At 54.7% G+C, this 21799-nt stretch overlaps 2 protein-coding genes across 4 annotated transcripts in view; both read left to right on the top strand.

Moving 5' to 3' along the window:
- CEP350 (centrosomal protein 350) overlaps positions 1-7491 on the top strand; it is a 75702-nt gene extending 68211 nt beyond the window's left edge. For 2 of the 3 annotated variants that reach the window (XM_052667113.1, XM_052667112.1), the window contains one exon: positions 3547-7491. In XM_052667113.1, coding sequence (XP_052523073.1) covers positions 3547-3711 — 165 coding nt within the window. In that variant the 3' untranslated portion in view covers positions 3712-7491. The remainder of the gene's footprint in view (positions 1-3546) is intronic. The other variant, XM_052667111.1, reaches the window with a different exon arrangement.
- A 4463-nt stretch (positions 7492-11954) lies between these two features.
- On the top strand, positions 11955-19910 carry QSOX1 (quiescin sulfhydryl oxidase 1). The gene is made up of 12 exons (XM_052666679.1): positions 11955-12249; positions 13652-13752; positions 14807-14855; positions 14949-15051; positions 15941-16031; positions 16185-16330; positions 16416-16550; positions 16730-16859; positions 17761-17883; positions 17968-18112; positions 18239-18418; positions 18736-19910. Exons 1-12 carry the CDS (start codon positions 11955-11957, stop codon positions 19446-19448), a joined length of 2211 nt encoding a protein of 736 aa, XP_052522639.1. The 3' UTR covers positions 19449-19910.
- The last annotated feature ends 1889 nt before the right edge of the window (positions 19911-21799 follow it).

Here is a 21799-nt window from a genome sequence, read left to right as displayed (position 1 = left end):
TGTTTCCATTCTGTCCAGCTTTTCAACTACTTTTTCAATGGCTGAAACACAAGCTCGTGGAGGGCTTAAATGTAACTCAAAGTCTTGAAGTTTATTAACCAACTCATTTATAAGGGGTCTTCTTTCTCCTCTGCCATACATTGCTGCAAATGTACTGGCGTACCTCTCTGGTGCAGTCTTTGTGAATGTACGCCACATATTTGGTGTACACTTGACTCTCTCAGGATCATGCTCTTGGTCTCGCTCATCAGGAATGAAATCGGGGCTATGTAGCATTTCCACCACAGCACATTCTCTCAAATAACTGATGCCTTCTTCCATATCAGCCCATTTCTTCTTCTCAGGCATCAGATCGTCTTTGAAGGGGTATCTCTCTTTTACAGCTAACAACATCCTCTTCCAGAGGGTGAAGGCCTGGTTCTGGCATGTACCAATACCTCTGTCAATGGCTGAGTCCCTAGCAGTGCCACCCAGTTGGCGAGCTTCTCTACTATCCAACCACACACTGTTGGCTCTATTGTCCCAGCATCAAAATAACCAAGTGGCAATAGGCTCATTTGGGTGACGTGAGAAGTCTTTTCTCAGACTTCGAATTTCATTCATTTTCAGAGATCAATCAACAAAGGTAACGATATCTTGCTCACCTCTTCCTCTTCCAGGACTTCTTGCCCTCATAGGCGTTGTTGACATGACAGTACGTGGTCTGATAGTGATAGGATGAAGGGGAGTTAATTTAGACTGAAAGAGGGAAAATTTAGGTCAGATGTTTTGAAAAAAATCCTTTTCTTAGACGTGGTGAGGTGCTGGCACTGCTGCCCAGAGCTGTGGGTGCCCCATCGCTGGAGGGCCCTGGGCAGCCTGAGCTGCTGGGAGGCAGCCAACCCTCACTAGGGGGTGGGGCTGGGGGAGCTTTGAGTCCCTTCCAACCCATTCTATGAAAATGTCTCCGTTGCCTAGAAGCAGTTTGCGATAAATGGATCAACAAAGCAGTTGCAACTGCCTCGGCTCAGATGTCCTCAGCTGGAACTACAAAGCAGCATGGTAGGCTCCACACATGTTCTGAATAACTGTAAAGAAACTAGCCTGCAGCTGCACACTGCACCTTCCAAAAGTATGTTCAAGGAAGTCCTGCTGATACCGGAGGAAATTGTGCCCTGTGCCTCAGAGAAAGAAGGGCATGATAGAAATAAGAAAAAACCAATCACTTATACTGTTTTTCTTGATGTCTCCGATGCTGTTGAACATGCAGATTTTCTCTCCTTGTATCAAGTTAACTAGTCCTTCCCCAAGTACTTGTTTCTTTATCTTATGTATCGCTTTTTCCTGTTGTAATACAGTAAAAGCAGTGTTCCATCTCGTTGTTGTGGGTGAGGCAGAGTAAATAGCAGCTTACAGTGAGTCTGGATGTTGGGGTTTGCTTAAGAGCTAACAAAATTACAGCTTTTAACCTACCTAGTTGTTTTACTTGCTTCCAACCCCACGTTCGGTTCATGAGGTCTGGGCTTACCTTCCCAGCAGGGAGGCTGCTGCTGGCCTGGGGAAATCCAGCAGGGAGCTGTGTCTGCTGGCAGTAGGCAGCTGCTCCAGGTACCGGTCCTGGGGCAAGGTGTGCTGGCACTGGTCTCCACCCATCTCCTCTTCCAGGATCTTCCTTCCAGCCAGGATCTTCACTGTCTCCTTTTTGAGACCCCTGTTTTCTCTCCAAGACCACTTCTGCTTCTTGGAAACCCTTCTTTTGGGCACAGTCCTTTCTTTTCACGATCCCTATCTCCTCCCTTTCCTCATCTAAATGGTCTCTTTGCAGGCATGCAACACGTGACCAGCCTCCCAATTGGTGCTTGTCTTATGCCTTTTTATTAATGAGAGGGTATGGGACATTCCCCTTTTTTGTTTACTCAGGGCTTATCTGAATGTACAGCCAGCACATATGGGTTGCAGGCAGGAAGCTTCTGCTGGAGTCTTCAGATGTCTGTGTGGGGGTGGATGCCTGGAACAAACTTACACCCAGTTATCTGCCTCCTGTTAGCTTTCACAGTTTAAACTGTTTTTCACCTAGGACACACGTTCAAAGTTTGGTTGCCAGTATTGTTAACTTCTTCCTTACTAGCAAGAAGTAAAATTAAGCCATTGCACTTAATCTCTGACAGCTGTGTGGAGTGCTTGCTGTGGTAGCACAGACTTGTAAGCACGTGTTGTGGCTCTTGCAAAGCTGTTTGCAGGCTGAGATCCCTCCCCACGCTCTCTTAGGAGAAGGAGAAAAGAGCTGTCAGGCTGAAAGCCCGTGTGTGAGGCCTTACAAACAGCTAAAAACCATGACAGCAATGCAAGTTTCCTGGGGTTCCCAGTGCAGCCTGTTCTTGTGCTGTTTGGGTTATTGAGTTATCACTGTGCTACGGCAGCTGCCGCTGTCAGGACAGATGAGTTTCTGTGCAGTTTTGTTTCGGATGAAAGGGAGGAAGTGTTGGGGCTATAGTTCTTGTACTGTTTGAGATAACAGCACATTATTACATACTGATGCTGGATTAGTGGGCTTTCAGTATGCTTTGACATTCTTTCAGCAGCACCTAGATGCCTGGCTAACTTTAAGTGGCTAGCAAAAGCATATTTGGAGTTCAGAGCTTAGGGTGTGTGGTCAGAGAAGCTCTGTGCTGAAGCTGAGCAGAGGAAGAGCTTTAATCAGATGTGGCATTTTAAATGAGCAATGTTTGTATCCACTCTTCTTTTGAGAACGTTTGAACTTTGTTGGGATGCATCTGTAACACTAACGTAGTCATGAATACACGTTTGATAAGCTTAGTTGGAGGTGGGCAATTTGGAGAGATTGCTGATTAGGCTTCATCATATACCTCTGTTACTAAAACACCTCTTTGCCAGCAAACAGTGGGCAGCAGTTTAAAAGGACATAAATAGCCATTGAGTTATTCTTTGGACTGAAATAGTACGAAATGCAGTTTGTACTAATGATGACAAAGCAAATGAAGCATGGCGTTGTCTGTGCAAATGAGTTTAATTCTACCATACAACACATGCCAGTGTTTTGTCTTCCCATATAGAAGAATTGGAGAAAAGTTGGTAAATTCCTTCAGGTTTTCTAATTCTTATTCAAATAATCTGAACTGTAGTAAAGTCTTTTATCCTCCCCTTTTGGAGCTCTTTGCATGATTCTGTACCAGCTTAAGCTGCATGAAATCAGCGTCTTACAAATAGGCAATTAGGGACTTTTTAATGGAGCCTGTGCTATTGGGCACAAATATCCCATTAGCTGAGTTCTTTCAAGTGAAAAACTTGGTCAGGAATACAGAAACCTTTGAAACAGACTGTGGTGGAAGGTGGATAATGTTCATACAATGGAATAGCCTGGCTCAAATAGAGCTATGTCCGTTGTGCTATTCCAAGCATTCCTTGTAATCTCTTGCAAAGGCAGGTCTGTTGTTGGCAGATGGGAACTGTTTGTGATCTTTTTGGAACTTTGCAGGGGGTATTATCCTAAAGCAACAGACTTGCAATGCTTCCTTGTGTTTCCTTTTTTCCTTTTTATCCCCTTAGGTGCAGGAACTCCACGAGGAGGAAGCCCAGTGGGTGAATTACGATGAGGATGAACTGTGTGTAAAGATGCAGCTGGCAGATGGGATCTTTGAGACCTTGATCAGAGACACTGTAGAGGTACTGAGCCAGGTAAGTGCGAAACAGCAGAGATGGCTGCTTGTGTGAAGTGCCGAAAATAAATCTCTAGCTGCAAGCACTGAGGCACGGGCCTTTTGACTCCTGATGTACTCTCCACCCTGCAAGCATTGCTGCTGGACTTCCTCGTGTGGGTTTTAAAGTTGGCTCAGATGCGACTACAGGAACCTAAATTGGCATCCTCTGCCACAAGAGACCTTGCACTGGATTTGTTGTCTGGACAAGCTGGTCCCTCGCTGAGGCTGCGTTGTGGAGTGCTCAGACTGTGTGCCAACGCAGTTATGCCATGTAACTGTCAGCAGCTGTCTGTGCTCCTTGCCTGGGGCTTTGACTTTCAGCCCATGCCCTGAAAGGGCTGGGTTAAGTTGGGATATTGGTTATTTTGTTGGAATGGCTGTCAGTCATCAGTACGAGAGTTGTCTTAAAACGTGAGTAATTTGGAGAAGAAATTATTTGGTAAAGTTTTAGGTATAAATGATTTACTGTACTGAACAGTGTTAAAACCTTAACACCTCTTCTCCTGCAGCCCTAACAATGTGCATCAGTTTCTTCTGCTCCAGAGCCCAGTTAATTCCCTTTCCTGTGAAGTTGTTTTTCATCTTTCTTCCTGTGGCGTGGTACCAGACATGGTGCCACTCAGTCCAGGGAAATCATTTAATGTTGCTTTTTGCATGCAAGTAAAGAGTTCCTTCTGTTTTTCATATGTAACATGCTTCAGTCCAGAGGTGGAGCAAGATAGAAGAACATGAAAGAAGAGCCCATGGACAACTTTCCTCCAACCACGTAGCACTTCTTGACTTCCTGGAGCACCAGCTGCTCCTAGATAACAGATACTCAGGATTCTCTCAGGCACGGAACATGCAGGAGTAGCAAATGTTTCCTTGCAAAAATTTGGCCTTCACACCCTCAGCTTTCTCCCCTCTGGTCACCTAATATATAGGAGAAGCCATTACTTGAACAATTTAGAGAACAGAGTGTATTCACCAAAGAAAGCAGTGCTTGACCGACTGCATGTTTTGTGCTTGTGGGCTTTTTTTTTTTTTTTTAATTTATTTTTAGGTAATTTATTAAGTGGGTTATAGGAGAGTGTCCTGTGCAGTTGGTTGTGCTATCTTATATTTTGAGACAGACAGATTTGAGAAAATGCCTGTTCTGGGAACTTCTGGGGTCTGCATTCTTTGCTCAAGTCCTCCAGCTTCTTGAGATGGATACAAGGAAGAACCAAACCTCAGTGACTAGGGGTGGACAACGAAGGCAGGACTAGGAATGGAGCATCTCTGCATCCAGTTCAGAGACAAGGGGAGAGTTAAGGGGGCTGAGCTTGATGTGAAACTTCCCTGCTGCATCTGTTTCTTTTCTTTCCCAGACCTGCTATGTCACGGGCAGCCATTAGTACGTGTTTCATTCAGTGCTGGGTTGAACTGCAGTGTTTTTCTGCCAAGTTTTCTTTCCTAATCTGCCCCTCCCACTCTGGTGTTTTTCTTGGATGGACGCAGACAATCTGGGGTTGAATGCTGATGCCTTAATAGTGGATGTCCCTGTTAACTTGGGACGAGATGCAGGGGAGAGTCAGATTCTCTGGGCAGCTGGAGTGCAGAGAGATGCTTTGAAGCACTTTAGGAGGTCCCATAAAGATGCTGCTGCCCATGATAGGGATGGTGGGGGGGGAGGAAGTACCTTTTTTCTTTGATCTGCTTGGTACATGGGCTTCTGGGCTTTTACTGTGCAGACCTCTGCTCCCGCTGTTACGTTTTCTCTTTTCCGCTTTCTTTATTTGAAAGCTGTCATTGGAATATTTGCATTTTGCACAACGACACGTGGCTGGTAATTCTTCAGGGACAGCACTGGGAAATGCTGGACTTACCAGAGGTCCAAGCAAACTCTCAGATGTAGTATTGCCAGCGCCTCGCTTGCGAGTTAATGGGGAGCCGTATTCGTGGAAGCTTACTAAGTGGAAGAACAGAGGAGCTAATGGCCTGTAGGAACAGCTCCAACGGGGCACATGCACGTCTGTCCTGCAGCAGTTGCCTTCCTGGCTGGCTGAAAGTCAAATGGTCTTGGTGGAGCCACGTTCAGCCTTTTTTTTCCCTAGGTGACTCACTTGTCCATCTGAAGTGTCGTGATGCTGAACTGTGAAATTCTGGGCTGCTTAAAATAGAAGCAAACTGAAGCTGCTGCATTTAACCGGCATGGTGTCACTGATTGGGTCACTGCTGCAGATTCCCTTTCCTGGGTGTATCTTTTTCAGTAGAGTCCATTGTTATTTTTATAGGTAGCAATTAGGAAGGGAAGGCAGAAACCCGCAACACAGCTCTGTGGCTGGAGTATCAGAGAAATGCAGCTGGCTTTTGTCCCCTGAGTACCATGGCCAGTGCTGAGGAGGGTGCCAGGCATCAGAAGGCTCTCCAGCTGTCCTCTGGGGCTTCTCTGGAATATCCAGCAGCAGGAGAAGGTTGTGCAGCTCACCTGCCAGGGACCTTTGGAGGTCGTATGCCTGCTGTCTGACTGCTATGGATCAGCAGTAGATCAGTGCCCTCACCAGAAGTAGTGAGTAGCTGCCTTTACAGCTGTTTGGATGGAAGAGAACTCTGTATAAACAACGGCTTTATTCCTGTGCACACATCACCTTTTCTTTTTGGTAAACATCCTGGACAGGAGCAAGCCGAAAAAGACTTGAACATAAGTCATTTATCTTCTCAGTACCTCACGTGTGTTGAGCTTCTTTTAGTTGAGAGTGTGCTCAATACCTCGGGTGTGTTGAGTTCCTTTTGGACCGGTGATGACGGTGACGAAGCGATGGTCTGCCTGGGTCGTGTCTGATAACAGGTATGGGGGAGCCTGGAGTCTTAGGAGCAGAGGCTGAGTTCTGTACGTCTTTCCCCTCCCAAACTTCCTACTTAGAAGAACAAGATGATACTGCTGGGTCTCGGCTATCATAGCACAGCCACATTAGGAGCTTCAGGGCTGAGAGGTTCTCCTGTAAGCTCCTGCAGGCAGCGGCTGCTGGCACTGGGGAACGTGGTTCCCTTTTGGAAAGGATCTCTGCGCCGTGGGGAAAGCCCAGCTGCCTTTTGGAAGGGGGAATGAGGGATTGGAAAATCCCATCTTGTTCACTTTCCTTTCTTGAAAAAGTGGCCTTAGCTTTTTGCAATACTTGAATAAGTGCGTAGCTGCAGAAGATCTTCAGTAGCACAGAGATAGAGACCTCGTAGGTGACTATTCTGCACGGAACTGAGCGCAGTTCTGACTTTCGTATCCCTTTGCTACCTTCAGAACATTAGGAATACAGAGTACTTTTCAGCAGAGAAGCAGTTGGATCTTATAAGGCATTTAGTGCATCTGAAGTGTTTACAAATGGACTGAAATGGAGAAAAGCAAACTAGTGAACTTATTTGTAATTTAAACGCGAAATGCGAAAATATATACAGATGAAAGAGGAATACTGTAATTAACCTGCGTTTGATAGTTTGTTTCCTTGACTTTGCAGAGCCTTTTGATACACACTTGCAAAGCCGCCTTCGGGGAGGCTCTGTCTCCCCATGTACTGTGTTGTGGAGATACTCAAAGGAAACCTGTTTACTGTGTACGTGTAAATAACCTGGTCACTTGGTTCTTGGGCCAGTTTCTGCAGACGTTCACATCCAGAGCAGTTTTGCACGGTAGACAGACCCAAGGATGCGGAGGCGTTTTTGTAATTAGGAGCTGTAAAATAACCAGGGTGCTCCCTGTGTACACCAGTGTAAATATCTTTGGTAACTGAAATGTACTTTAAGAGAACAAAATCTGTAAATAAACTGATTTATAAATTAATCTCGTTTCCTGGTTCTTTCAGAAATGGAAGCTTCATAATTACCCAAATTGCTGCTGACTCTGAGGGTGTCCTGTGGATTTGTCCCTTGCCCGCTCCCCTTGCTGTCTGATGCTGTACTTGCGATGCCAATCACAGTCCACAAAATCCCATTAGAGTTGCCTTAATGATAATCACACGTTATTAGAATTTCCTTCTCGTTGGAGCTGACTGATGAAAGCGAAAACACAAAATAACATTGCGTCATCATTGCAGGAGCGCACTCTGTGCCCTTGCCAGGAGAAACATTATTCCTTATGTTTATTGAAAACAGGTTATAAAACTTAAAGTGTAAAAAAACAAAAACCAAAAAACTGTTGGAATGAAATCCTCCAGACCCTAAGCTGTGTTTCACATGAATTGTTTCCTAACATTTTTCCAGCTCAGGAGCTCTGCTGCCACCAGTTCTGATCTCTGTAGATGAGCATTGCTCCCTGAAACCTTCATTTATTGGTGAAACCCTCCTTACCTGTGCAACCTGGTGTAGGGAACCTGCTTTGGCAAGGGGGTTGGACTCGATGATCTCTGGAGGTCCCTTCCAACCCCTACAATTCTGTGATTCTGTGATTAATCTTTCCGATTTCCCCTCCCTTGGATTGCGAACTGTCTTCAGACCAGCAAGAGGAAATGCTTTGACAAGTGAGAGGTACCAGAGCTCTGCCAGGGGCTGGCTGACCGGCAGCCGTGCCAAACCACAGCCCTGTGATCATGAAGTGCGAGAGAGGAGCAGCGTGGCCACAGTGTGGGCTGTGAGAGGCAGAGTGCATTCGTCAAGCTTCCAAGTGCTTCCATTTCTGCTGCTGCTCCTGTAGCTCTGCTGTGTTTGGGGCTGTTTGCTAACGTAGCTGCCCAGGGCATGGCAGTGGGATGCCTGCTGTCCCAAGGCTGAACCAAGGCGGTGCACGCTCATTACTGAACAGCAGGAGAGCATCCGTGCCGCTGCTCTCCTCGCCCTGCAGTTATTCTGCTCCTTGATCTTGGATTTTTGGGTAGGGATTTGCTTGCAACCAGTAAGCTGCTGCTGCACTGCTGCTGCTGTCCCTGCCCAGGATGCTGGCAATCAGCTCCACGGAGGCACTTAACTTCCTCATTGGCAATTCTATGTTGCTCCACTTTGGCATGGACTTTCTACCCGTGCATTTGCACAACTTCTCCTTTGCAAAGGCCGCGACAGCACGTGGCCCCCGGTACAACTCCCAGGTTGGGCAATGGCAGGCCGTCACCTTCCCAAAGGGAAGAGCTGGGCTGCTGGGTGCCTCCCTTCTCAGGAGGTGATGCTGGGAAGGGGCAGCCAACCCAAAAGCAGGGGCTGGAACGGGGTGGGCTCTGAGGTTCCCTCCAACCTAACCGTTCTGCAGTTCTAGGACTCTGTGATCTATGTTGCTCTATGGAGGCGGTGGAGCCAGCCCACCCTTGGAGGTGAGCCCTCACACCGAAGGGTGGCTGCAGCCAGAGGAGTGCTCCGTTGTCATCTGTGTGGCATTCTGAGTTCCGTGCGCTGCAATTAAGCCAGCTGCCAAATGATGATGTGGCAGAGCTGGGCGGTGTGGCCTCCTCCGATCTGCGCCAGGACGCCGGGCAGGTGAGCTGGAGTGGAAAACATCTGCCCCGTGCATCCTGGGTTGTGGCAATGAGTTATAAGGAGGGACTTTGGGTAGAGCCGAGCTTTGTTTCCAGTCCTGACGTACCAGGTGCTGCCAGCGCCCTCTGAAAAGGGCAGCAAAAAGAGCAGGGATGAATCAGCAGAGGGCAAATAGCAGGCAGGGGCTGGGTCTGGTGCTCCGCAGACACCGAGTGCGTGAACATTCATCACATCCTGAGAATGCACCCCAGAATTTCTTGTTGTTATTACAGGTTGCTCGGGCCAGAAAGGTGGAAATCAACAAAATCAACAGCCGCCGGCTACGGGTGGTGGCCCACAGGGGTCTGCAAGGGCTGTGCCAGGTGAGCAGTGGGGTCGGTGCTGGGCTCAATCCGAGTTCCCTGCATTCTGCAGTGGAACTTCTCCAGGCAGCCCTTCCAAGGCCGGCACAGGTGACGGCAGTGCCAGCAGTCGTGGTTGTGCCATGAGTGTTGCATCGGCTGCGTGTTTTTCTTGGAGTCAGTTCCTGGAATCCCAATTACGTAGGCATGTGTTCTTTAATTTTCAAGGAAGAAAGTCCATTTTGGGATCTCCCTGTTCCCGGAAATTCAAAGCTAAAGGGAAGTGAAAAATTCCTGCATTGTCTTACCCCCAAGGTTTGAACCATTGGACTTCTTCAGCCACGTTCATGCTTTTAAGAACAGACAACATCAACCATTTCCTCTATTCCAAAGCACATTCAGGAGTCCTCTCTGGCAGTTTGAAACCTAAATACATAAAACCCATCTGGTCTTCCCTTGTCTGCTCTCCAGCCCCACACAAAGAGAATCAGAGCTCTGTGCCTGCGAGGACAGCCCATTTGGGCACATGGAACAAGTTCTGCAGGGCTCCAATGATTTCACTGAGGTGGCGGTTGCCTTTGAGGATCTCAGCCCACACCTCAAGGTGTGACTTGGAGGTGGTTGCCTTTGGCTGGGAAGAGAGATCTGGGAGCTGATGGGCTTAGTGAGCCCAAGGTACCGCTCAGCTGCCGCATGGCAGCAGTGGCAGCAGTCCTTGGCCCATGGCCTCATCTCCTCCCAAAGGTAAGGATGCTGAGTCGGGTGCTGAAGACCTTTGCTGAGAAATGGGTTCCCAAGCACGACATCAGAGCCTCCGACTGAACTCTATGGCTTTGGAGGTGGAACCAGTAGCAGGTAGTGCTGAGAGGGCGTTGCCAAAGCCATCTACCACTTCTCTATTTATTTTTTAATTCATCTCGGTTATCCTGACGTCGATCTTCAAGCAGGATGTTTCAAAACCTCTGCTTTGCCTGCAAGGAAGAGCCAGTTCTTGCCAGCTTGCTGCAGAGATGAAAAGCCCAAGCTCTTGCTATGCAGTGAGAATAAAGGTAAAGAAGGAAAAATAAATCCCAAACAAGCAGCTCCCACAGAGGCTCCCCAGGAGCAGGAGCAGCCTGGGCCCGGGGCAATGAGCTGTGGCCTGGCTCACCCCAAAAGGAGTCAGGGCCCTGGGCTGTGAGCTCTCCCCTCTCCTTTGGAGCTGTTTTTCAGCTGAGAAAGGAGTAAAGGAATTTGGGCTGCTTGGGAGGGAGGGGCGAGCTGGATGGGAGGATGCTGGCAATTAAGCATCAAGCACCTCTCCTTCAGCACGATAACCCCATCGCACTGATGAGCCCGGAGAGTGAGGGATGTGGCCCAGGGTGAAATAACGGTGATCAGCAGGACAGAGATGGGGTGGGATTTTGGTCTTATGGCTGGACGATGGAGAGCCTTGTGCTCTTCACCAAGGCCCTTGTGCTCCCTGGCCAGGGCAAGGCCTGGCTCTGGCAGGCTCGTTTTTCTAGCAGGGCAAGTTCTCCTCTAACACCTAGGTGGGGCCGGCAGCTAATGGCCTTTCTGGGGCCGCAGCCAGCACCCAGCCCTGGGGAGCGATGGGCACCCTGACGGCAGGGCTGGGAAAGGCTCTGCGCAGGCCCAGCCGTGGTGTGGGGCCACGTCCAGCCTGGGGCCCTGTGCAACGGGCACCTTCCAGCCGAGTGGGTGTGCGCCGAGAGCCCCGTGTGGGGCAGAGCCGCCCCACGTTGGGTGGAGGAGCCACATCTGGAGCCTCCGTGGTGTTGAATGCAGGCATCACTCCTTGCAGGCGGCCACCAGCCCTGCGTGCCCCGCCACGTGCTGGGGTAGCCATGGGTGGGGGACCCCTGCGGATGCCATGCGGCTGACATCAGGGTGCCCGTGCAGGGCAATGCCGTCAGCAGGCGGCTTCCCTCGAGGAATTTCCCTAATGGCTGCCACGCCGCAGGCTTTGGGGCTGAATCAGCCGCCTTTGGTCATTTTATCACAGTTTTGTGTGATGCGTTTGCCGGTACCGGTGACCCTCTGGGGCACGTTCCTCCTCCCCGGGGCCTGACACCCCCCTGCCCGACTCACGAGGCGAGGGCTGCCTTCTGCTGGTGCCCCAGTAGCTGCGAGGTGTCTGTGTGATAGACGCAGTGATGGATGCGAGTTCCTGGGCTAGGGGTCATCACGCCCCCTGCAAGGGGTACGGCTCAGCCCCCTGGGAGGAGCAGACAGATCTCCACGCAGCTGAAGTCCCCGTGGCTCAGACCGGAGCGGCTCAGCTCTCCCAAACGGCCGGACGGGGATGGAGTGGGGAGCTTCGAGCTGAGCCCCCCCCCCAACAGCTCCCACGACCCCAACGGCCAGCGGTGCGCGCCCGACAGGGGGCGCTGTGATAGCGGCCGCTTTGGCCCCGCCCTCCCGGTCCCGCCCGCCGGGGGCGGGGCGGGCGGGCGGCCCTAAAGCCGGGCGGCGGCGGCTGCAGGGGGCGGCCGGGCGGGCGATGTGGCGGCGGCGGGCGCGGAGCGGTGGCGGCGGCGACGGGGGAGGAGGCGGGGCGGGCCCGCGGGGCCGCTGGTGGCTCGCGGTGCTGGCGCTGCTGGCGGCTGCGCTCCCTGCGGCGCGGCCCCGCTCTCTCTACTCGCCCAGCGACCCGCTGGAGCTGCTAGGGGCCGACACGGCGGAGCGGCGGCTGCTGGGCTCCCCCAGCGCGTGGGCCGTCGAGTTCTTCGCCTCCTGGTGCGGGCACTGCATCCACTTCGCCCCCACGTGGCGGGCCCTGGCCGAGGACGTCCGCGGTGAGTCCGCGCCCCCACGCCCGCGTGGGCATCCCCAGCAGCGGCCTCCTGTGCTGGCACCCGGCCCGGCGGCCCCGGAGCGGCTCTGCCCGCGGCTATTGGGGCGTGCCGCCGCCCCCCGGCATCCCTCCCCCCGTGTCGTTCGCTGTGCCGTGCCAGCCGTGCAGCCCAGCTGTGCTCTCGCAGCGCTGACCTTGGCGCGTGGCTCCTGCCGGCCCCCGAGCCGCGTCCTTCCCCTGTCACATCCCGGCTGCTCCCCGTGATTGCGCTAATGACAGCGCGAGCACTGCGGCTGAGTCAGGCTGATGGCTTCCTTCAGCGCCCGGACGGGAAACGAGGGACGGGGCGACGACGCTGTGCTCCCGCCCCGCCGAGCCCCGTCGTGGAGCGGCAGTGCCGGAGCCGCCACGCCGGGAGTACCTGCTGTCCCCGCATGTGTGCTCCTAAGGCCCGCTGCTCCCGGCCTGCTCCCGTTGGAGCTGTCCCTATTCTGCTTTTGGCACCTGCTGATCGGTGTACCCAGGGCTGTGAGCGTTGCTCCCTTCCCCAGCTTGCCCGTTTTGGGTCATTCTGTCTTTCTTATCACAGCTGGGATGGAAAGGGTCAGAGCCCCGCTCCCGGCTGCATCACAGTTGCCATCGCTCCCCTATCCCGGCAAACCGGCTGGTTGGGCAGGGCTGCTGCCTCTTCACCTCGTGCTGCCATCGTGTTCCCTGCCTGAAAAGTAGGGCACAGAGTGCTGGCTGGGCTGCTCGTGGGATGGAGGCACTGTGCAACCCGGGAGCAAAGGCTTTGTGTCCGTGCTCAGCACTCCTGTGGGCCCAGCGGTGCGATGGGGACTGACCTGTGTGCTGCTGGTGGCAGGCTGCAGGGCCTGGCTGCTTCCCAGCTCTGTATTTGGGTCTATTTCTGGGATAGAAAGCGTGGGGCAGGGCTCCAGCAGCAGGAAGAATCTGTGTCGTGATCTGTTCTTTTTTTTTTTCTTTTTTGTATGTGTTCTTTTTGTTTTGTTTTCTTTTTTTTTTCTCGAGGATTTTTCCAAGCAGACATCAATTGGAACAAATCTCCCGAGCCTCAGGAGGCAAGAAAAGAGGCCAAGGAGCTTAAGCTGCCTCCCCCCCCCCACCATGCTGTGCTGGAGGAGATTGGGATGGAGGGATGCAGGGATGGCAATGCAGAGCACTGCAGCCTGCTGCAAGCAGTTATGAGCTCGGCCTTGGCCCCGTGCCTGGCTCTGTGCGAGCTCTCTGCATCCCCCATCCCTACTGGGAAGGATGGGGAGTGGATTTCCCATCAGTGGGGGGCAGCACAAAGGGATGTAATCCCTGAGGGCTGCTCAAATAGCAGGGATGCTCTGTGGGGCTGTGGCTGTGCTGACTGTCCTCTATCCCCTGTCCTGCAGAGTGGAGACCGGCGGTGATGCTCGCAGCTCTCGACTGTGCTGATGAGGCCAACCAGCAGGTGTGCGCTGAGTTTGGGATCACTGGCTTCCCCACGCTGAAGGTAAGGTGCATGGGGAGAGGGTGATGGGGATGCGTGTTGGGATCGGCGAGGGGGAGAGGCTTTTAGTGCCCTGTTTTCACCCTGCTTTTCTCCATGATGTTGGCCCCCTCTTGCTCAATTGGGCTGACATCATTATGGCACCAAAATATTCCCGTGGGGATTCTGCAGGCAGCCTCTCCCCTCTGGCTGGCACGGTGCCTGGCACGCTGCTGTCCCTGCTGCTGGGCCCCTGCCTGCCTGCTAAGCTGCACAAACACACTGGTTCCCAGTGCTGCCCTCTGCAAACAGAGCTCCAGCCCTGTGCTGCAGAAAAGCTGGGGCTCCCTGACCAGCAGGATGCTGGCCTCGTGAGCTGCCATTGCCTTGGGATGAGGAAGAGGAGACTGGGGTTTGGTTTTGAACCGTTTTTGATGCTCTAGAGGTCGGTTCCAGGGTGGCTCCATCCTCTGTTGCTTAATTAAAGCAGGGCTGATTACAGCTTGGTGAGCTGGAACCAGTCAAACACCTTGTGTGCTGCATGTACTGTGGGGCTGGCTGGGCTCCAGTGGGACTTTGCAGCAAAAAATAGGGCTGCAAAAACCCACCCAGCTGGGACCCAGGAGCTGGCAGCCCAGTAAATCTGGTATGGCCTCTGAGTGTGGGGATCCATGAGCCATGCCCAGCTGTCCTGGGGACCTCGCTAGGCACATGACGTTTAGGAAATGTCTCCAGGCTGTTGTGTCTGCTCTTCCCGCCACCCTCAAGCAGCCCAGCCTGCAAAGCAAACACCTGCATGACGCCATCCGGCTTCATGGCAGCGGGGCAGGGCTGGGAGAAACCCTTCCTCATCCTTCTCTGGGAGCTCCGGGGAGCAGTGTGCAGGACTGTGGGTGCCCGGAGGTGTGCATGCCGCTCGCAGTGCTCAGCATCCCTCCCCTCGGGGCCAGGCGCATCCGGAGCCGGGCAGCATCCTGATGTCATGCTGGGGCTGTGCAGAGCAGGGCTGGTAGCAGCGCGCAGGGATATTCCATGAGGTGAGAGTGCTCTGCGTTGATTGGTTTTTTTCTCCTTGCAGTTCTTCAGAGCTTTCTCCAAGAAAGCAGAGGATGGGATAAGGATTGCTCGTGAGTGTTCACAGCCATAGGTTTTGTGCTTTGGAGTTTTGAGGGAGGATGGGTCAGATCCCTGACTGGAGCCCTGGTGTCCTGTTCCCACAGACCCTGCTGCCACTGTTGCAGACCTGAGACGTGCCATCATCACCAACCTGGAGCAGAGCGGAGATGCCTGGCCACCTGCATGCCCTCCACTGGAGCCAGCGAGGTATAGGCACAGGAAAAGGGGCTTCCCAGGGAAATACTGAACCAGAAGTGCTCAGAAAGCTTGTTTTAGTTATTGCTATTATTTTCTTAATTATTTTCAATTCAACCTGGCTGAAAGAGAGCAAGCGGTGCTTGGCAAGGGAGTGTTCAGCTTTCCCAAGGTGATGGTTGGGCCAGGGTCACACTGCAGCTCTCTGTGTCCCATGAAAGAAATAGGACACCAAACAAATTGGCTTAGATTCATGGCACTTGTGTTGTTTCTTTCCCCGTGGGTGAGCACACAGCTCCGTCCTGCCCTGCCTGCCCTTTGTTTTCTGCCTCCTCGCCTCACCCTGCAGGCTTTCAGAGCCTGTGAACCAGAGCAGAAAACTGGGCTGGAAACCTCAGTGGGGAGGAACCTGGGCTGGAACCACACTGATGGCATCACAGCCCTGATCCGTGTGGGTAAGGGATGGCCCTATTCACCTCGGGGACAAAGCAGCCCACCAGCATTACCGTGCTCCCGTCTTTAGCCCAGAGAAGAGAAGACCCTGGGGAGAGCTGAGGGGGCATTTCAGTATCTGAAGGGGGACTATAAGAAGGAAGGGGACAGCCTTTAGCAGAGTCTGCTGTGACAGGACAAGGGGAAATGGTTTCAAACAAAAAGAGGGAAAAAGGGGAGAATTTAGACTGGAGATAAGGAAAAAGGTTTTTACAGTAAAGGGTGGTGAGGCTGTGGCACAGGCTGCCCAGAGAGGTGGTGGTGCCCCATCCCTGCAGACAGCCATGTCAGGCTGGATGGGCTCTGAGCACTGATGGAGCTATGGGTGGCCCTGCTCTGTGCAGAGAGTTGGACCAGATGGCCTTTAAGGCTCCCCTCCAACTCAGACGATCCTGTGATCCTCTTGCAGTGCCGAGGAGGTTCGCAGCTTCTTCCACAGGAACACGGAGCGGTACCTGGCGCTGATCTTTCAGAAGAGCAATTCCTTCGTGGGCAGAGAGGTGGGTACGGCTGTTCCCCTGCACACCATTAACCTGCGGGCACCTCCGATGGGTTGATTCACCTGGTGCTGCCTTCTCCTCCTTGAATGAGGAGATGGGAGGATGGGGACGCTGGCCCATCTCCCAACATCCTGATGCTGGGGCCTCTTGCAGGTAGCCTTGGACCTGCTGCAGTACGAAAACGTGGCGGTGAGAAGGGTGCTGAGCAGCGAGGAGGAGCTGGTGGAGAAGTTTGGGGTCACCACCTTCCCCTCTGCCTACCTGCTGCTCCGCAACGGCTCCTTCTTCCGCCTGCCCGTGTGAGTCGGGGGTGCGACTGGGGAGCACCGGGGGGCTTCTTGGTGTGGGGTGGGAGGGGGCTGCTCACTGCCCCTCTGTCTGCAGGCACGCTGAGGCACGCTCCTTCTACACCTATTACCTGCGGACGCTCTCTGGTGTCACCCGTGGCTCCTACAGGCTGAATGTCACCAGCAGTGCCATCAATGAGACCCGTGCGCTGCAGCCGGTGTGGGCTGACAGGTCAGAGCCCTGCTCTGGTGTTACAGGGTGGTGTGGGGAACGGGAGGGGGTGATGCACCTATGGGTGGGACCCTGCCCCCCAAATCCCATATTGCTGTTGCATATCAGCCCTGCTCCTTGCAGCTGGTTCTCTTGGGGTGTAAAGCGAAGTTCCGATGGGCGTCTTGTCGTCCCCACAGCTCCAAGTTGTATGTGGCTGACCTGGAGTCTGCGATGCACTACACACTGCGGGTGGAGGCTGGCCGACCAGCAGTGCTGGCAGGAGCCCAGCTGGCTGCTCTCAAGTGCTACGTGGCCACACTGGCCAAGGTGAGGAGCTGGGAGGGAAACCACCTGCATGGGGGATCAGAAATGTGAATGTGAGCACATGGAGCTGACTACGTGTCCTCCATGAATAGGTGGCTGAAGGTTTTGCTGGGAGGCTTGGGGCTGGATAGTGCCAGATGGTTCCAGACTGTCCCTCCAGCTCTTAGAAATCCCCTGGCAGTGGGCAGTTCCTGCTGTGCTTTTCCTCTGTTGGGATTTCCCTGGGATGTTGAACTCATGCTGCCTTTCCCTGCTCCTCCACGGGACGGAGCAGTGACACCGGGATTGCTGCCAGCCCAGCTGTGCCTGAGCCATTGCACACCCGAGAGGTGTGAGCTGAGCAGGGAGGGGGAGCACGGTGTGGAAGGAAACGTTGGCTGGAGAGCAATATGTTGTGGCTCAAAGGCAATGCATTGAATGGCAAAACCTCATGTGGAAGGGAGGAATGGCATTTTGCAGCAGAAGTGTCAGCTGGGAGATGAATTCCCTGCAAATCTGGGAACTGTGGTGTAATTTGAGAGCCCAGAGAGAACAGATCAGCCTTGAAGAAAAAGCAAAGTGCTCCTTCCTTTCGCTTCTTGGCCTCTTTTCCTATTTGCTACCACTGTATTTCTTGTAGCTGTGGCACACGTTGTGTGCAGATGGATGCCACGGGTGCCACACTCTCATGGACCACCCCCCACTTCTCCTTGGTCCGAGAGCATTGCCGCTAATCGGATTTGTGCTGCCTTACCTCCGGAGCAGCTTTGTGCCCTGCTCAGACAGCTGGGCACTGGGGCTGCTGTTCAGAGCCTGCTGCAGGGGAAACTCAGTGCAGGATGCCGGGAGTCCCATGTCTGGGGGCTGTCCTGGAGCTAGATTCAGGTGTCCTCACCACATTGTTTTCTCCCTCTTTTTTGCACAGTACTTCCCTGGGCGCCCCTCCGTGCAGACCTTCCTGCAGTCCCTGGACAGCTGGCTGCGGAACTGGACAGAGCCTGAGCTGCCCCGCAGCGCCTTGAAGGAGGCGGTGAAGAATAAGGAGGATGTAAGGCACCCCCCCGACACCCCCCTTTATCCCACCCCCATCCCACTCAGCAGCTTGGTCACTCTGCGTCCATCTGTCCTGCAGGCCATTCCTGCCGCTGTGCTCCCCACCAACGTCACCTGGGTGGGCTGCAGGGGCAGCGAGCCCCATTTCCGTGGTTACCCCTGTGGGCTCTGGACCATTTTCCACCTGCTGACAGTTCAGGCTGCCCAGGGCGGCCCTGACCAAGGTAGTGGGATGAGGGGTGCTTCATCCTGGGGGAAACAGGGGGATGGCCTGTGGGTGATGTGGCTCTGTGGGCTCCTGACTCATCCCTCCTCCTCCTCCCAACCCTCTGGCCCTCTTTCTCCCTTAGAGCTGCCGCTGGAGGTGCTGAACACCATGCGCTGCTATGTCAAGCACTTCTTTGGCTGCCAGGAGTGTGCCCAGCACTTTGAGGCCATGGCAGCCAAGTCCATGGACCAGGTGAAGAGCCGGGATGAGGCCGTTCTCTGGCTCTGGTCCCACCACAATGAGGTCAATGCACGCCTGGCAGGTATGGAGCTGGGATCGGGGGGAGCAGGGGCTGCACAGTGGTACCTAGGGATGCAGGGAGCAGGTGGTTTCTCAAGGGAGGGGAGCTGGGACTGTTAAGGGATCCCTTGTTATGATGAGGTTGGTCAATGGTTCCTTTAGGGTGAGGGGACCCATGGTAGTGGGGACATCCCGTAGCAGATGGTTGTGTGGCATTAGAGCCGTTGAGCTCCCCATAAGCATCCCGCTCCCTCACAGGTCTGGGAAGCTGATCCTAGCACAGCGTGGGGCTGCGCTGTCCCTGCTGCTTAGGGCACCTCTCACTCCTTGCTCCTCCAGGTGGTGACACAGAGGACCCCCAGTTTCCCAAACTGCAGTGGCCTCCGCCAGACATGTGTCCTCAGTGCCACCGGGAGGAGCAGGGAGTGCATATGTGGGACGAGACGGCTGTGCTGAGCTTCCTCAAGAAGCACTTCTCCCCAGGCAACCTCCGCCTGGACCATGCCATCCCCATCCACAGGGCTGGGGAGGAGGTGGTGGCGAGTGCCAGGCTGGGCACTGCAGGCCTCCGGGAAAAGGAAGAAGAGGAGGAGGGAGAGAAGGAGACAGAGAAGCCCGACAGGGAGAGCGAGACGGGGCGGCCGGGCTCCTCGGAGCTGCGCCGTCCCAGCATCGTGCGCAGGAACCCACGGCTGCAGGCGCTGGGGGAGGACATCGTGGACCTGGACTCCTTCAGCGAGCAGCACTTCAAGAGCAAGGCGCTGCGGGCGGCCGGCCGGCACCGGCGGCTCAGCAAGAGGGACACCGTCGCCCTGCATCACGACGTCGGCTGGGAGCGGCTGCAAGTGCCTGAGAGCCGTGAGGAAGAGGAGGAGGGGGGCTTACGGAGGAGCCCCTGGCTGCGGGTGCTGGGCTTGGGCTTCTCCCGCCTGGACGTCAGCCTCTGCATCGCGCTCTACTTCCTCTCCTCCATGTGCCTGCTGGGCATGTACACCTTCTTCCGACTCCGCACCCGTGCACGGAAAGGCCGTCCTGGCTTCCCCGTGGCGTGAGAGCAAAGTGGGACCCTTCCCCCCCTCCCCCCTCTGGCTGCAGGACCCCCCTCGGCCCTCACATTGCCAAGGGCAGAAGTTTTGCTGCTGGTTTTTGTTTTTTTTTTTGTTTTTTTTTTTTTTTGAGGGGGGGTGGGGGGCGGCTTCTTCCTTTGTGTGCCACACGCCTGGGGCTGCGATGCTGATGTTGGTTGGGGTCCCGGCACCCCACTGCCCTCTGCAGGGACTGGGCTGGTTTGGGACAGGGCAGCCTGGTCCCGTGCTGGGGCAGCCTCCTGGTTCAGGAGGCTCCTGGGGCCAGGAGCGTGGCGTTGGTTCCCCCCCTGCTGTTCCCCCTTTGCCTGTGGGGGCACTGGGGGTGGGTTTCAGCATTTTGTTCCCCTCCCCATCTCATTGCTCGCTCTCTGCTTGTCTTAGTGGAATAAATTATTTTTGCCGATGGTGCTGTCGGCTCGTCCCTTATTTTGTTCTCTTGCCTCTGGATGATACCCAGCCCTACATCCCCGGGGTTGCAGTGTCCCCAAAGTGGTCGGACGGCCCCTACAGAGGCGGGGACGCAAGGAAAGAAGTTGGCAATAAACCTGCCCCAGTGTTGGAGCTGCAGCTGTGCCTTGGGCAGGACGCAAGAGCATCCCCGGGGACCGGGACCTGGGCCGGCCGCTGGCCCCGTTTCTCCCTGCCCTTTTATCCTTGTTAGGAATCATTAAGGAAAATGGTTGTTTTCTGAGGCTGCGGCCATCTGCTCCGTTGGCGCTGCCTAAATCCCCCTGTAACAAATTCATTGGGATTACGCAGCCCTCCCCTAATCCCAGCCCTGCCCCCCGTGCGGGGATTTAAAGGGATTAGAGCCCGGCTGATAATAAACTTTATTAGGGGGTGTGCGTGAGGGGGGTGTCAATCCGATTTGGAGCCATTTTCTTGATATCTTCACTTCGCCCAGGTGGGAGGAGAGGGCCGGCAGCTCTGTGGGCCCATCCTCCTGCCCTTGAAATAAATCGTCTGTCGTGCTGCCTCCCTCTCCTTGATTTCCCTGGAGGGGGAGGTGCCCGTCCCCAGCATCCCTTAACCCCCCCCCTCCTCTCCCCCGTGCACCTCTCCTGGAAGCAGATGCTCCTCTGCATCCCCCCCCCCCCTCCCCGACCCCAAAGCAGTTGTGGGAGATAGGATGCGCTGGCGGTTGGGGGGGGGGGGGGGATGGGACTGCCCAGATCGCCGTTGTGGGGGGAGATTTGCGGGGCTGGGAGCTAAAAGCCACCACGCACACAGGAAAAAGAGAGTCCCGTAAATAGACTTTCCGTAATCCTGTTTGGTGCTGGCCCGATGCACGCGGAGGGGCAGAGCTGGGGACCCCCCCCCACACCGATGGGCACCCGATGCGGTGGGGCAGCACCGCGTTGTGCAGTGCTCACAGGTGGGCTGAGATCCGGGGGAGGATAGGGGGGCCGTGCTGCTTCTTCCCCCCGGGGCCGCCCCTTCCCATCGCCGGTAATTACCCAAATGGCGCAGGCTGATGGGAGACAGTCGCTATTCCCTAATAGAATTTGCCCTCAAGTGCAATTTAATTTTCCTGGGCCAGCCGCCCCCCCCCCCCCGCCCCTCCTGGCTCGCTGCTGCCCGCCGCTCCCTTTCTCCCCTCTTTCCTTTCCCTCCTCGATGCGGGCAGGAGCGTCTCTCCGGACACAAAATCGCGGGGCTGGGAGGGGTGGGGGACACCCTTCGTGTCTGCTAATTCCCAATTGAAATTAACAGCGCCCTGCTTGGCACTCCCCGCGTTCTCCAGCCGCCGGTAAGTGCCCGCTCGGTGATTTCTCCATGCAACGGGGGTGGGTGTAGGATGCGAGAATCCGGATCCCCACTTCCCAGTTAGGGCAGCGTGGAGGGGATGGGTTTCTGCAAACCTAACGCCTTCTCAGGGCACCGGGGTGGAACGAAACCCAAAGCCGACCGAAGAGCAGCACCGCCGGGAATAGATGGGTGAGGGAACGTGCGGGAGGGGAAGGAGAGGGGCGAGGATAGGGGCGGTGCGGAAAGGTGCTGCGGGGGTCACGGGGAGCCGCGTTGTGCAGGGATGGGCGATGCGGATGGCGATAGGGGAGGTCTGTACCGATGTGCGGAGCAGAAAGATGAATGAGAACTTAACCCTCACGGGAGAAGGGGATTCGTTAGGCCAGAAGGATCCATCGGAGCCCGCCGGACATAGCGCGCTGACTCCGGCAGTGGCGTTTGGGGAATGGCTTGGGTAGGGGATGGGGAAAAGAGATGTCCGTGCGTCCGTCTGTCCGTATGTCCCAACGCTCAGGGATCGCTCTTCCCGACTGTGCTGCGGGCAGGATCCGTGCTGCCGGGATGGA

Source organism: Tympanuchus pallidicinctus, unplaced genomic scaffold (assembly GCF_026119805.1).
Source record: "Tympanuchus pallidicinctus isolate F22 unplaced genomic scaffold, pur_lepc_1.0 scaffold7, whole genome shotgun sequence".
Classification (NCBI taxonomy): Eukaryota; Metazoa; Chordata; class Aves; order Galliformes; family Phasianidae; genus Tympanuchus; species Tympanuchus pallidicinctus.
This window is presented reverse-complemented; position numbering and strand designations above follow the sequence as displayed.